This window comes from Phocoena sinus, chromosome 20 (genome assembly GCF_008692025.1).
Source record: "Phocoena sinus isolate mPhoSin1 chromosome 20, mPhoSin1.pri, whole genome shotgun sequence".
Taxonomy (NCBI): Eukaryota; Metazoa; Chordata; class Mammalia; order Artiodactyla; family Phocoenidae; genus Phocoena; species Phocoena sinus.
In genome coordinates, this window is record NC_045782.1 from 48,417,334 (window position 1) to 48,431,121 (window position 13,788).

Below are 13,788 nucleotides of genomic sequence, written 5' to 3' on the forward strand. Positions count from 1 at the left end.
GGAATACAGATTTTCCAGAGAGGAGAGGAGCCTGCTCTTCTTGCAGTGCAAGTGCTGAAGGCACTTTCCTGGATTCCCCTGAGCTGGAAACCCGGGCTGGACAGCATTGAGAGCCTCAGCTGGACGGGGCACCCGGGTTAGCCTACAGGATCTGAGTACCCAATGGTGGGGAGGAGAGGCTCTGACTGAGGCTCCAAGTCACTCCCCCAAGCCACCTCTCCTCCACTTCTGTGCCCAACTTTCCTTCTCTTCCCCCACACTTGCCTCTGGCACACCCTCACCCTCAGACTCCCATCTCCACGCTCGCTGTCGGCTCACCCCTCAGCGGAGACAGGCGACTCCTCCACCCGCTTCTGAGTGGTCCAAGCACCTTTAAAGCCCAGATGGATTGCTGAGATCCCCACACCCACTGCCCTCACTCTCTCCATTTCCACTGGACAAGTCCGCGCGGACCCGACTAGTGCAAAGTGGGGCGCGAACTTTTCGCCTAATCAGACTTGGGAATTTGCTCTTAGAAGTTTCCGACTCCTGGGAGGAAAGCTCACCACCCCGCTGCCCCGCACTGGGGCTTGCGACGGTGACTCGGAGCCCGAAGCGTGGCGCTCGGCGCCCCCAGCCCGCGGGCGCCGTTCCAGCGGGATGGGCAGCCCGTCTCTCTGCGTGGGCTTCTCTTTGTTCTCGGTCGGTTGGGCCCGGGTTGGCTCCGGCTCTGGGGTCAACGAAGCCATTGCTCCGGACCTTGCAGGCTGGATGGTGTCCCCCTCAGGATGAGAGGCTGCTCGCGGGCCGGGGAGGTCCGACCCCTCCCCTAAGCTTGTGTGTGCAGGGGTGCGGTAGTGGGGAGGACTGTTCCGAGACCCACGGCCCGGGGCTGCTAGAACACCCAGAGCGGCCGGAGAACGAGGTCGTCTAGAGATCTTCTTCAGACTTAAGAGATTTCGGAAGCAGTGGACCCGGCAACGCCTCTGGCTCCTTTCTCTACTATTCATTGGGTGTTCTCCCTACTCTCCTAAATGGAGAAATTGAGGCTGAAACCTGGAGCTATGATTGGGAGGCCTGGAATCCCAACTCTCCCTGCGTTTCCTAGCTAGGAAAAGACTTGAGAGCGGCTAGAACATTTCCTCCGGTATTCCAGGGGTGCCCTTCCCCCAGGGCGCCCCTGCCCCCAGGGAAGAAGCTGTGATATCACACCCACCGCCAGAAAAAAGATAATACCTCTGGGGTCGAGCTGCGCCACGCAGGGAGGTGTAAAAAAGGCAGAATGGAGACTGCGTCCAAAAGGCAGTGAGAATGAATGCAGAGGAAAGAGAAAGGAGATGGAGGGAGGGCCGGCTCCCTTGTCCCAACCCAGTAGTCCCAACTCTCAGCGACACCCTCTCCCGCGCCCTGCGGTCTCTTGGCGCCCTCCTCCTTTTCCGCGAAAACAGCCAGTCCTTCGACCGTGGGGCTAATCCTCCGCCCATTTTCCCTCTCGCTTGCTCACTTCACTCTGCAGGTCGCTCCACTCTCAGCAATTCGTAATCCGGCTTTCCCCCTGCAACCCTGATTTTAAATGAAATGTAAGAATTATTTTAAAAGGAGTGACCGCAGTGGTGGCTTCTTGGTGGCTAAGCTGAACTGGCGCCACTTCCTTAATTAAATGTAAAACTGTCTTCTTGGAAGAGATAGGGAGTTCCTGTCCACAGCGCGATGCGGGGGAGGCCGCGGGTGGATCTCCCAACATTTTGCACTGTGCTATCTCTGCACTATTTACTGGGAGAGGGAAGACTGACCTTGGAGGGGACAAGTTTTGCTGCAAAAATCTTCTGGAGCCCAGAATAGCCCTGAAAGTGGCCCCACGATGACAATTCTGGTCCAAATCCATTTGCCATATTTATTTGTGGATTTCTCCATGCCACTCCCCTTCATATTAAAAAAAATCAAAAAGATGTTTTAATGTATAAAAGATGCTTCCTCCACATAATGCCCTCCTGACTATCCACACACCCGTTTTCTGCTTTGAATCCAAGGATTTCTGCTGCCCCAGTCGTTGCGGCGACCAATCCCAGAGCAAGGAAGTGCTTCCTCTTGATCTGTCCAAAGGGTGGGGAACTGAGCCTTAGAGGGGCCAGACCAGAGGCCCAGAGCGCTGATCGGCCAGATACCTCCTTAATCCAGTCGGGCCGCCGGTCTACTTTCTCCCCGCCCCACGCTACCTTCAACATCGACCTCCGATACCCCCAGCCACAGTCCATGCTGCCCCCGTTTCCCGAGCCACTGAACATCCCTCTACTGTTGAGGTGATAGAGTGTTTTCCAGGACTCTCACGGTGGCTCAGCCCTTGACCCGTTTGGCCAAAAGTAGATAAACTCCAAGGGTGAAACTAGAAAAACAACAGAAACTCAGCGTGAACATCACATTTCCACCTCTTTAAACTTCATCTCTCCCTGGTCTGGTCAAGAACCCCACACTCACAGCAAAATCAGTTTTTCTTGCCGTAAGCTTCTGTTTTCAGGATCTCAAAGACTAGCTGAAGCAAAGAAAATTAATTTTGCCTCCATTTGCTGTGTCATTCTAGATAAGCCATTATTATGCAAATGAGAGAGTGCGGCTTTCAAGATGAATAAGAACGGTGCCGGGTAGCGGCGCAGGATAGCCCCAGATGTTTGCATAATTACTTCTGCCCCAACTTCAAGAGTGCAAAATGTCAAGGGAGGAAGTTGTGCGGGTAAATACGGTACCACGTTCCCTGAATTTGATTTCCTAGAGAAGGGCGGGGCAGTCGATCTGAGGCTTTCATCTGCAGCGAGAGAAGGCGTCCCGACTCTTTGGCGAGGGTGGCCCGGCCTGAGTGGCCGTCGGTGTCCTCCCCCTGGGGGGTGAGCCATCCCGCAGACAAGGGTGGCCGGAGAGACGGGTCTCGCCCGGGCAGTGAGGCGCTTGCGCGGGGACAGAGCCACCGCTGGCCGCGCGCTTTCCGGCAGCCCCGGAACCAGCAGCACGGCTTCTGGGCTTGCGCGGAGCCGGCGCGCTCTGGTCGCGCAACCTCGACGCCCGCCCGGCCTCGTCCGGCCACCGACAGCGCCCACCCTTGGGACTAACGCTGGGGGCGCACCGCGGAGGCCCCGACCGGGGGCTACAGGAAAAGGCACTGATCAGAGCGGAGGACGCCGAGGTTCCATCAGAAACAAGAAGGCCGGACCCTCCCGAGCACCGTCGCGTTTCCTCCGTCGAATCCCAAACGTCTGTCCCTAGGGTTTCCCGTACGCCCCGGTGAGGGCGAACGCGTCGGCGAACGCCTCGGCCCCCTGAGGTTCTTTCGGAGCGCTCAGACTCGCCCCCCACCCCCACCCCTCCAACATGTGCCTCGTCAAAGGACCCGGCAGGCTCCTGCACTCGATTTTTCCGACCTCTAAAAGGGGAGACTGGATTTTGGCTCTTCTCAGCGTGAACAACCTCGCGAGGAAGTGGCACTGACTGAAGGATCTCCAGTTTGGAACTAACTTGAAGTCCCCTGAGTCACATCAAAAAGTCACTTCAATTCCTTCCGCTTGGGGGCGGGGTAGGAAGTGAGAATGAACGTGAAGCGCCAGAAGGAGTCCCAGGCGTCCCTGCAGATTCCCTGGGGCGGGAGAGATCCTGTGGGGATGGACAGGGCAGTGTGGCGACCAGTTGGCCACCATGGCTGGCGGCCGAAGTGCCAATCCTGGCAGAGGTCGGGTTCTAGGGAGCCAGGCGACCTCGCTGAGCGCAGGCTCTAGGGCCACCAATCACTGCCCAACGTTGTCTTCCCTTGGGAAGTGCGTGTTCCCTGCCTTCTCGATGGATGGGGTCACGAGCGGGAAGGAGCACACACGGACCCTGTCGAGTCACTGCGAGGTCAAGGCCCTCTCCGTGCAGACAGAATCCGGAGTCAAACTCTCCACCTGGGGCATCTTATAGCACAGGCTGCAGTCAGTGGGTCGAGCCCGGTGGCCAAGGCTGACGCAGCAGCAGAGTTCGCGCGTCCGGGGAATCTCGGGGCCAGGAGGCTTCTGATAACACCCTCCTCTCGGATGGGGCGCAGAGGCCTTGACCCTTAGGCCACCCATTTGTCTCAGGCTTCTCTGCCCCCCACACCCCGCTGTCCTCTTCGCTTCTCCCAGTCCCGCCCCGGCTGTGCCTAGGCCGTAGAGTCTGACGCCCTTCCAGGGACGACGGGAACCGAACACCCAGACCTATCCGCTCTCGGACCCCTTTCATCCTGCGGGTTAGGCACGGAGGTGCAGCCGCTCAGGTCTCCCGTCCACCTCGGAGCCATCTCCCCTTGCACCCCCCCAGCCGAGGGTGCCTCCAGGCTCCCGGAGCCGGACTTCGCAAGCAACACCAGGCAGCCTTCCCGGAGAGGACTTGCGGGGACTCACCACGCGGCGCGCGTGCGCGCATGCGCGCATGCGTGCCGGCCTCATCTCTGTGCGCGTGCTCCTGCAGCACCGCACCCGCACGGAACCAGGCCTCCGTGCTGCAGGAGCTGCGGTTGCGTTTTGGTAGCGAGGCCATCTGGTGGGACGCATCCCGCGGCAGGCCGTGCTAAGGGGCGAGTCTAGACTGTGTCTGAGGAGCACACAGTTTCCCTGGGAGGGTCGGTGAGCACCCGGCTCCCTCTTTGTGGGTACCCCTCATGGGAGGTAGGGAAAGTTCGGGCTTGATACCGGGTTCCTTGGGGAAAGTCACCCAACCGAGACCCACCAAGTCCCATTAGCCTGACCTGGCCCCAGAACACTAATAAGCGACAAGTGTAACAGTGATGATGAACATTTATTGAGCATTTGCCTGTGCCTGACGGTGTGATAGTGCCTACATGACAACTCTCTGAACCTGTCCATTCACCCCCTGGGGTAAGCATGTTAATATTTCTTTTTAAATAACAGTTATAGGAGCTGAAGCACAGAGTGGTTAAGTAACTTGCACAAGGGCACACAGCCAATAAGTGGATTTGAACCACTGGCCCTAGAGCCCACAATTTTAGCCACTGTGCTCTATGATGAAGGAAAAACTAGGACTTCTACCAACATCCAGCCTCCAGCTGAGTCGACTGGGCTCTGAGAACTCCTCCCTCCCTCTGTTGTTCCAGCATCAAGTTTTATGCTAATGGCCCAGAGCAGCATCTCTGCTTAGCACAACCAGGTTGCTGATTCTGGCAATAAGATCACTGTCTTCCTCTATGGCCAGTTCCATGAGCCTCCATTAGCCCTTTCTTACCTTGAATAATTTCCATAAGCCCTGGAGGAAGTGAAACATGCAGAGTATCCAAAGCCACTGCTGTAGATATAGAGAGCATTGAGCTTGGGACTCCTCAGGCAGAACCCGTGTTGTATGTCCTTGGGCAAGTTACTTGCCTCACTGTGCCTCAAGTTTCCTCATCTATAAAATGAGGATAATGGAATGGCTCTTACCAGGTTGATAATGGAATGGCTCTTACCAATGGTAAGTGGGATAATGCAGGTGCCCAACAATAGCTGCTCAATAGATGTTGCTTGCCCCTGTGGGGCTGCTATTCCTCCTGCGATTTCAGGGGGCTGAAGTCAAAGGCTATGTGTCATCTAGAGTATGTGCGGGCTTGTGGGAAATTATTGTAACATGGTCAGCCCCTTAGTATCCTTTGCCGCATGTTCTCGTGTTTCTCTGACACCGATGGTCTGGGTCTGAAAGTCTACTCGGGAGGAGAAAACGGGACAGGAGAAGTGGGAACTTCTTGATTCTGGGAAGGAGTAGAGGCTGGAGCCCAGGCCAGAAACCATGGCAGCCTCACCTCCAGTCACCGGCCAGTCTGCCTGGGCCGGGTCTTTGGGACCTCTTTGCCGGGTGTTCGGTCACCCCTGCCCTTCCCCTGTAGCGGGCGAACAGCGTCCCGGAGACGTCGGGCCCTGGCCCAGGCGTGGGGGCGGCAAAGTTGGAGGGCGCCCGCCAGGCTCCGGGGCCGCCGGTGGTAAGCCACGGGCCGCGACCGCCACACACGCGGCCACGGCCCACGCGGCCACGCTCGGAGCCACCCGCGCTCACTTCACAGCCGGCCCGGCTGTCGCGCCCGAGGCAAATGGTTGGGTTCCAAATCCGCCCGCGTCCGCGGCCAAGACCAGGCAGGTCCGACACCCGCCAAGCCGTGAAGTTGAAAAGCTCCCAGTGAACGAGCCGAGGCCCGGTCTCACCCTCCAGCTAGAGGACGCGCTGGGGCTTGCTGGTCTGGCGACCCAGGAGCCCAGCCCCTCATCGCGGCCGCCCTTCGCCTTCCCTCCCCTCGGACCGCGCCAGCCTCGGGCCTCCTCCCCGGGGGCTCAGTCCACGGGCAGCGGACACAGGGAGGCCTAAAAGGCCCCCTGGACCGGGGACGGCTCCCCGGTGAAGGAGGCGGGCGCATGGAGCACAGGGTCCGGACTCTTTCCGGAGACTGGGCCGAGGGCTGGGGCTGGCTTCCAGGAGTCGGGAGCAGGTTGGAGGCCCTCTGTTGGGAAGGGAAGTGGCAGGCGTGTGCCCAGTTCACCAAAACGAGTGCAGAGTCGGGCAGGAGACCCAGGCGTTCGGGAAGCAGGTGTCCCGAGGTGGGCGGGCGTCTATAATTCCATAAACAAAGAAACTGGGCAGCTCATCCCCGGAACTAGGGGGTGGTGGGAAGACTGCTAAAAGAATCGCCGACAATTTCCTTCATAAAAATGCGATCTGAGAGCATTTGATTTCCACTTTCACTCCCCCCCGCCCCGACACACGCACTGTCTCCAAAGACACTCAAATTGCAGCCATATGGGGCTAAAGTAATAGGAAGCAGTTACCTTATTTACTGCAGTGGCGGCGCACTCGAACCTGACAGCCGCAGCCGAGGACCGCCGGGCAATGAAATTAAGAGCAGAAGGTTCTTGTTCTTTGAAACTCTGTTTTGTTTACACCCAAGGGTGCACGAGGGAAAAGCAATTATCTAACTTTGAAGGATAAAAGAGGTTATGTGGAGGAAAGGAGGGAGGTGGCGAGAACTGAGTGATCGAGGAAGGCAGGTTCAATAAGAAAGGTGGAGAGCGGGGTTCCTTCTTCCCTTGGCTTCTAAGTGTCACCGGCTGATCACTTTGAAAGTCTCAGCGGGAAGGACGCCTCTACCACCCCACGCTAGCCCCCTCTCCCGGCAAGTACAGGCATTTTTCTTCATCCAACAGAGAGGCCCCAGCTCTGGGTCGCGCCAGACTACAAACCTATTTCTCAGACTGCCACCTCTCAGTCTCCAAACTGTCGGGGAGTTGAGGTCACCCAATGACTGGTGTTCACACTCTCTGCAGCCCTGCTCTCTCACAAACAGTTGGCAGCAGTGCGCCAGTCAGGAGTGAGACACACCCCCATCACTAAGTTGGGGGTTGCTTTCCCCACCCCGCGGGACTGAGTTTCTCTGCAGCGGACAAGAACTGGGCTTGGTCTGATTGTTCTCAGATTATTCTATGCCTCTCGTTTCCTTCTGGATCGAGTTCCACCTTTGCTATAGGCGCTGCAGGCAACCCGACGTTTGAAAACTCAGACAGCTCGCAAGCGCTAAGCTAATTTTGTTCAGAACAAGTGTTTTTGCCACCAGACATAAAGACAGGCGGGAAAATGCGACGGGGAAGCAAAAAAAAAAAAAAAATACTAAATACCCCTCCGGAGGAGGGGGCCATGCACGGCAGCGCTGGGGTTTTCATTTCCCACTTGAAGCTTCGGAGGCACTTAGGCAAGGAAGAAAAAAGAGAGTGAGAGAGGGAGGGAGAAAGAGAGAGAAGGAGAGAGAGAGAGGGAGGAGAGAGGGAGGGAGGGAGAGAGGGAGGGAGAAAGAGAGGGAGAGGGAGAGGGAGGGGAGAGAGAGGGAGAGGGAGGGAGGGAGGGAGAGAGGGAGAGGGAGGGAGAGAGAGAGGGAGAGGGAGGGAGGGAGGGAGGGAGAGAGGGAGGGAGGTGAGGGAGGGAGGGAGGGAGGGAGGGAAGGAGGAAGGAAGGAAGGAAAGAAAGAAAGAAAGTAAGAAAGAAAAAGAAAGAAAGAAAGAAAGAAAGAAAGAAAAAGAAAGAAAAACCCTGGGAGGGAGGAGCTGAGCTAACTTTTTCAGCGTGAAACTGATACCATCGACCTCTGCACGCCTCGTGCAAACTCCGGGTCTGTAAAGGCACCCAACGCAAACACAACTCCCGGGAACAGGGCTCCAGAAACCCTATCAGAAGGGAAACCACCACTCTTCTCTGGCGCAGGCCAGCTTGCGAGGGGTGGGGGAAGGCGGGGGGTAGCGAAGCCGGTCCGTTCCTCCAGCCCGATCGGGACAGGCTCCCTCTCTTCGGCTCCAAGGTGGCCCTGGGGCTGCCCGGGAATTCGGGCGGCCGGTGCGTGGCTGGGACAGCCTGGCAGCCGTCGCCCACAGCGGGCAGCGGATTCCAGGCGGGTGCGGGCGGGGTGTGCAGAGCGACCCGGGCCCAGGGCGGAGGGTGGGCTTTCTCTGGGCGGGGAAACCAGACACTTATAGGCGGCTGAGGCCGACTTTATTTTTACTGCCCAAACTGTTGGAAAGTATTTAAGCTTAAACAGAAACAGCTGTATCGCTGGCACCGGCCAACGAAACTATTTGTTACCGGGAATGACTTTTTATGATTAAGGACGCGGCCGTCGGCGGCCTCTCGCGGGCAGCCCGCGCGGGTCGCCAGAGCGATCTGGGCGTCGCCAACTCGCTGTACGCTAATAAGACCAAATGGCCAGAGAGAGGAGACTGTACACCTAAAGCCCACCTTGTAAAGTTTGAGCAAGGCCAAAAACTGGAACCCCGCGTTGTCAGGGGTGGGGGCGGGGAGTGGCAGGGAGGGTGGGCCGGGAGCCGCGCCTGTCCCGCGCTTCCAGGACGCGCCGCTCTCGCCGCGCACCTAACTTTGGACAGGAGGCCGGTTTTCCGCTCTGGGCTTTCTGCCCTTTCGAGTCAGACTCCTTGGCTCGCCTTTCCTTCTCTCGCTCTCGTTCTTTCTTTTTTCTCTCTTCCACCACATCCCTCGCCAAGGGAAACTGCTTCCAATCAAGTTTATCAGCGATGTTTTAACTAAATCGTGGGTTCCGAGGAGTAGGTGCTGTTACTTGCAGCTTGGTTGGTAAGAGAAAAGTGTTGGGGATTGCTGGGCCCGGACTTGGGCTGCTGTCCCCGCCGCCGCCGCCCCAGCCACGGGTCACCTCGAACTGAACAGGAGCTTGTGTTTGCGTGTGTACAAACTCGAGGCTTCTAGGGCCCGGCCCTCGCCCCCTTTCCTGGACCCCGCCATTTTCGCCCCTCTTCCTCAACCCGCACTAGACCCCGCGACGCTCCCCGGGTTTTCTCGCGGAGTGTCTGCCACGCACGTTGGGAAGAGCTGTGGACAGGAAGTGCGCGGCGCAGGCCCAGCGGGTCGCCCGGATCCGGGGGAAGCGGGACGCTCCCCCAGCCGCGCGCCCCAACCCCAACCAAACTCCAGACTCTGCTTGGTGGTCGTCCATGCCCTCCCCCAACACACCCAGGCCCGGGGCACGGAGCGGCTGGGCTGTGGCTGGCGACCCTTGGGGCCAGGGCCTGGCGGGGACGAGCAGCGCGGGCTGGCGGCACAGGCAGGTGGCTGCGGGCGTCTGGGACGGGTGGGGGGGGGCAGGAAAAAGGCGCGCGACGCCCCCCACGGGATCTCGGGGTGTGGGAAGGGTCGGACGGCAACAGCGAGCCACCACTGGGTCTGCATTCGGCTTCCAAGCTGGGGGCGAGCGCTCGAGCCCAGCCCGGCTCGCAGGGCCCGGAGGGTGGCCGAGGGCAGGGTTGCGCGACAGGAGAAGGAGACGCAGGCACATTGATTTGTTAGCGGGATGGGGCTGGCGGCGGCGGGGGAGGCCGTTGCCATGGAGACCGAGGGTCGGGTGTGCAACTCGGGGGAAGGGGACCGGGTGGAAGAGCTGGCAAGGGGCGCGTCGCCGGCTCTCGGGGTTCGGGCGCGGCCTGCGGCGCCCCAACACCTGTGCATTGTGCATTGTGCGGCGCGGGCGGCGGCGGGGGGAGGGAAGGGCGCGAGTCCGGGCGGTGGGGGTGGGGCGGGCTGGGGGTCGCTGAGGGGGCGTGGCCTGGCTGACACCACCGCAGGGGTCCCAGCGAGAGCTGTGAGGGACGCTGAGCACCGGAGGGACATCTTGGCGGCGGGAAGGGGGCCCCGGCGGGGACAGAGGGTGGACAGCCCCCCTGCCAGCCCAGCAGACTGACAGCGGCCGAGCCCGCCCTCCATGCGACGTCACTTCCGGCGGCGGCCTCCCTCTCTCTCTCTCTCTCTCTCTCTCTCTCTCTCTCTCTCTCTCTCTCCCCCCCCCCCCCCCCCGCCAGCGCTCTGTCTCCGGAGTCGCTTCGGACTCCGCCCCCTGGCGATTGGAACGCGGGTCACGTAGCAACGCGGGGGAGAAAGCGAGAGGGGCGTGGCCCGCAGCTCGCCCAATCAGAGCGCGGGAGAGCTGGCCCTGGCCGCTCGGCTTTAGCAACGTCGTTAGCAACACGTGGGGCGGGAGGAAGAGTGGGGAGAGAAGGGAGGAGGGAGCCGCGCGCGGGAGGGGGTGGGGAGGGAGCGAGCGCGCGGGAGGGGGAGGAGAACTGACGTCAGCGGGAGAGTATTATGGTCTGTCGTGCGCTGGCTGCTGCTTTTCTGCTCCTGGAAGCGGCCAAGGGGGGAAGCGGCGAGTCAACATGGAGCTTTCAGCGGTGGGGGAGCGGGTGTTCGCGGCCGAAGCCCTCCTGAAGCGGCGCATACGGAAAGTAGGTGCCCCCAGGCCTTGGGCCGAGCCCTCCCCTCCCGGCCCGGGTTCCCTCCCCCTGCTGCAGCCCAGCTTCCCTTCCCCCAGGTCCCAGCAGCGGCCGCGGCCGTGGCGGCGGCTCTGAGCCCAAGCGCTTTCCTTAGACTTGCAGCGATGCACAGATTGCATGGGTGGGGGTTGGGGGGCGGGGTGGGGGGAATGAATGCCGGTGCATGCACTTTGTGCAGCGTTTCGTGCAGGGGGTGATGCAGCGGGCGCTTGCCTTTCGCGGTGGGATTTCGCGCATTCATTCGGTGCATGCATTTTTTTGCATGTATTTCTCGTGTCCTCGTCATGCATTTTTCCCCGTGCACACATACATTTTCCTTTTTACATCCTCAGGGACGCATGGAATACCTCGTGAAATGGAAGGGCTGGTCGCAGAAGTAAGTAGGTTCTGTGCAATTCTCAACCCCAGACTGTTATTTGGGAGCTTGCTTTCTTCCTCTTTTTCCCTTTACGTTGAAATACAATACAATGCAACAAGAAAAGTTACAGACATACACACACCTACACGCGGCTCTTTCCCTGCTCCCGGGACTGATGCCCACTTTTTCCTGATTCCTTTTAGGTACAGCACATGGGAACCTGAAGAAAACATCCTGGATGCTCGCCTGCTCGCAGCCTTTGAGGAAAGGTAGAGGCCCCTCCAAGCTTCGGCTTCTCACTTAGAACACGAAGGGTGGCTCCTAACCAGCTTGAACTGGAGGCCCACTTGGTTTCTTTACTCACACACCCCTTTCTTCCTCCTTCCTTTCTGCAGGGAACGAGAGATGGAGCTCTATGGCCCCAAAAAGCGAGGACCCAAACCCAAAACCTTCCTGCTCAAGGTAGGATGGCAGTGTCCAATGGTGGGCAGCAATGTTATGTCAGTTTGTGGGAAGCGGGCCCTGAGGGCTTGTGAACCAGTGGGGTGTCCTATTTGTAATCTAGGAGGGAGTCCCCAGACAGGCTGTCACCAAGTCACTGGCACTGCTAAGCGTGTCTTGAGGGGAGGGGTATTCTAGAATTCCACACTAGAATTCCTTTATCAGACCCCCCAGCCATCCCAAATAGACATATAATCAAATACAAGAAGTGTGCTTTGTGTGGATGGCTGCTTCCAGATAGATCGTCTACTCCTTCCTCCAGACTGCTGCCCCTAAGCTTCACCCCAACCCATATAGAAATCCCAAGGCATCAGAGAGTGTAGCAGGGAGGGTGGGGCTGGAAGAGGGGTTGGGAGGTGGGGGCGGTGGACAGGGCCCTGCTCTGCTCTTGACACTGCATTCTCTTCTTGCAGGCCCAAGCCAAGGCAAAGGCCAAAACTTACGAGTTCCGAAGTGACTCGGCCCGAGGCATTCGGATCCCCTATCCCGGCCGCTCACCCCAAGAACTGGCCTCTACTTCCCGGGCCCGTGAGGGCCTTCGGAACATGGGTCTTTCGCCACCGGGGAGCAGCAGCACCTGCCGAGTGGAGCCCCCTCGGGACCGTGATCGAGAGAGGGAGAGGGAACGAGAGCGTGAACGGGGTGCTAGCCGCACAGATGACAAACCCAGCTCGCCAGGCGACAGCTCCAAGAAGCGAGGTCCCAAGCCCCGGAAAGAGCTCCTGGACCCCTCACAAAGGCCCTTGGGAGAACCCAGTGATGGCCTTGGAGATTACCTCAAGGGCAGGAAGCTGGACGACACTGCTTCCGGGGCAGGAAAGTTCCCAGCTGGCCACAGTGTGATCCAGCTGGCTCGAAGGCAGGACTCGGACCTGGCCCAGTGCGGTGTGGCCAGCCCCAGCCCGGCTGAGGCCACGGGCAAGCTGGCTGTGGACACCTTTCCAGCCAGGGTCATAAAGCACAGGGCCGCCTTCCTGGAGGCCAAAGGCCAGGGCACCCTGGACCCTGGTGGCCCCCGGGTCCGGCATGGCTCAGGCACCCCCAGCTCTGTGGGGGGTTTGTATCGGGACATGGGGGCCCAAGGGGGAAGGCCCTCCCTCATCGCCAGGATCCCAGTGGCCAGAATCCTGGGGGACCCAGAGGAAGAATCCTGGAGCCCCTCTCTGACCAACTTGGAGAAGGTGGTGGTCACCGACGTGACCTCAAACTTTTTGACCGTCACAATTAAGGAAAGTAACACGGACCAAGGCTTTTTTAAAGAGAAAAGATGAATTGCTGGGTGGGTGATCCCAGGACAAGAGAGCAGGAGAGAGAGTGAGAGTGCAAACTTGGCATAATGCTTTTTATTTCTGGGTGGGAGGTGGCCTTCTGGCTGGTCCTTTCCCATCCCTACCTTCACATAACCCCCTTCCTTTCATCCCTCCCCCTCAGTTTTGGTTGGAAAGATTATCTCTAGAGTTATATTTTCTATTAGATGTAAATATGTTATTTAAGAAAAAATATCTAAATATATATATTTCAACTCTTGAAGTTGTTTTATTTAAACGAGGAGAGAGAGAGACTCAGTGTGGTTCAGTTGGGGCAGACAGGCTGAGGTGGGCAGGAGGGGCCTGACAGCCACCCAGGGCACTAGGGAGGATGAAGACCTGGGCACTGGGCCTCTGATGGTGTCAGGAGAGACTCAGCCAGCCCACCTAACCCCTCCTCCCTTTTCCTACAGCCGCAGGTCAGACCCCTGGAACCAAGGCAGGACCCGGATTTTTTCTCTCTTCCCATTGGTGGGCCAGGCCAACAAAAGATTGGCTCCCCAATCAGAAAGGAAGGGGGTGGGGTCAGTCTGTTATTCTTTTTCCTAATTTTTTTTTTTTTTTTAAGATTAAGAAATCTGTTGCGGGGATTTAAAGTTAAAGTATTAACTGGAGTAACATTTTGTGTGTGAGGTTAAAGGTAAAAAGTTGCGGGTGGTTGGGGAGCAGCAGATTTCTCCCAGGACCACACCAGAAAAAGCACTTTACGGGAGATGTGTGTGTTGTACACGCAGATCGGATCGTGTGTATGTCATGTGGACAAAATCTCCCAGTTCCCTCGATTCCTTTCCTTACTCCACAGAAAGAAAAGAAATCCAGCGAATCT

At 58.5% G+C, this 13,788-nt stretch overlaps 1 protein-coding gene across 1 annotated transcript; it reads left to right on the forward strand.

Annotated features, from left to right (window-relative positions):
• Positions 1 to 10,592: 10,592 nt before the first annotated feature.
• CBX8 (chromobox 8) lies at positions 10,593 to 13,574 on the forward strand. The gene is made up of 5 exons (XM_032617068.1): positions 10,593 to 10,748; positions 11,129 to 11,172; positions 11,358 to 11,423; positions 11,550 to 11,616; positions 12,069 to 13,574. The coding sequence occupies exons 1-5, from the start codon at positions 10,680 to 10,682 to the stop codon at positions 12,924 to 12,926; spliced, it is 1,104 nt and encodes a 367-aa protein (XP_032472959.1). The 5' UTR covers positions 10,593 to 10,679; the 3' UTR covers positions 12,927 to 13,574.
• The last annotated feature ends 214 nt before the right edge of the window (positions 13,575 to 13,788 follow it).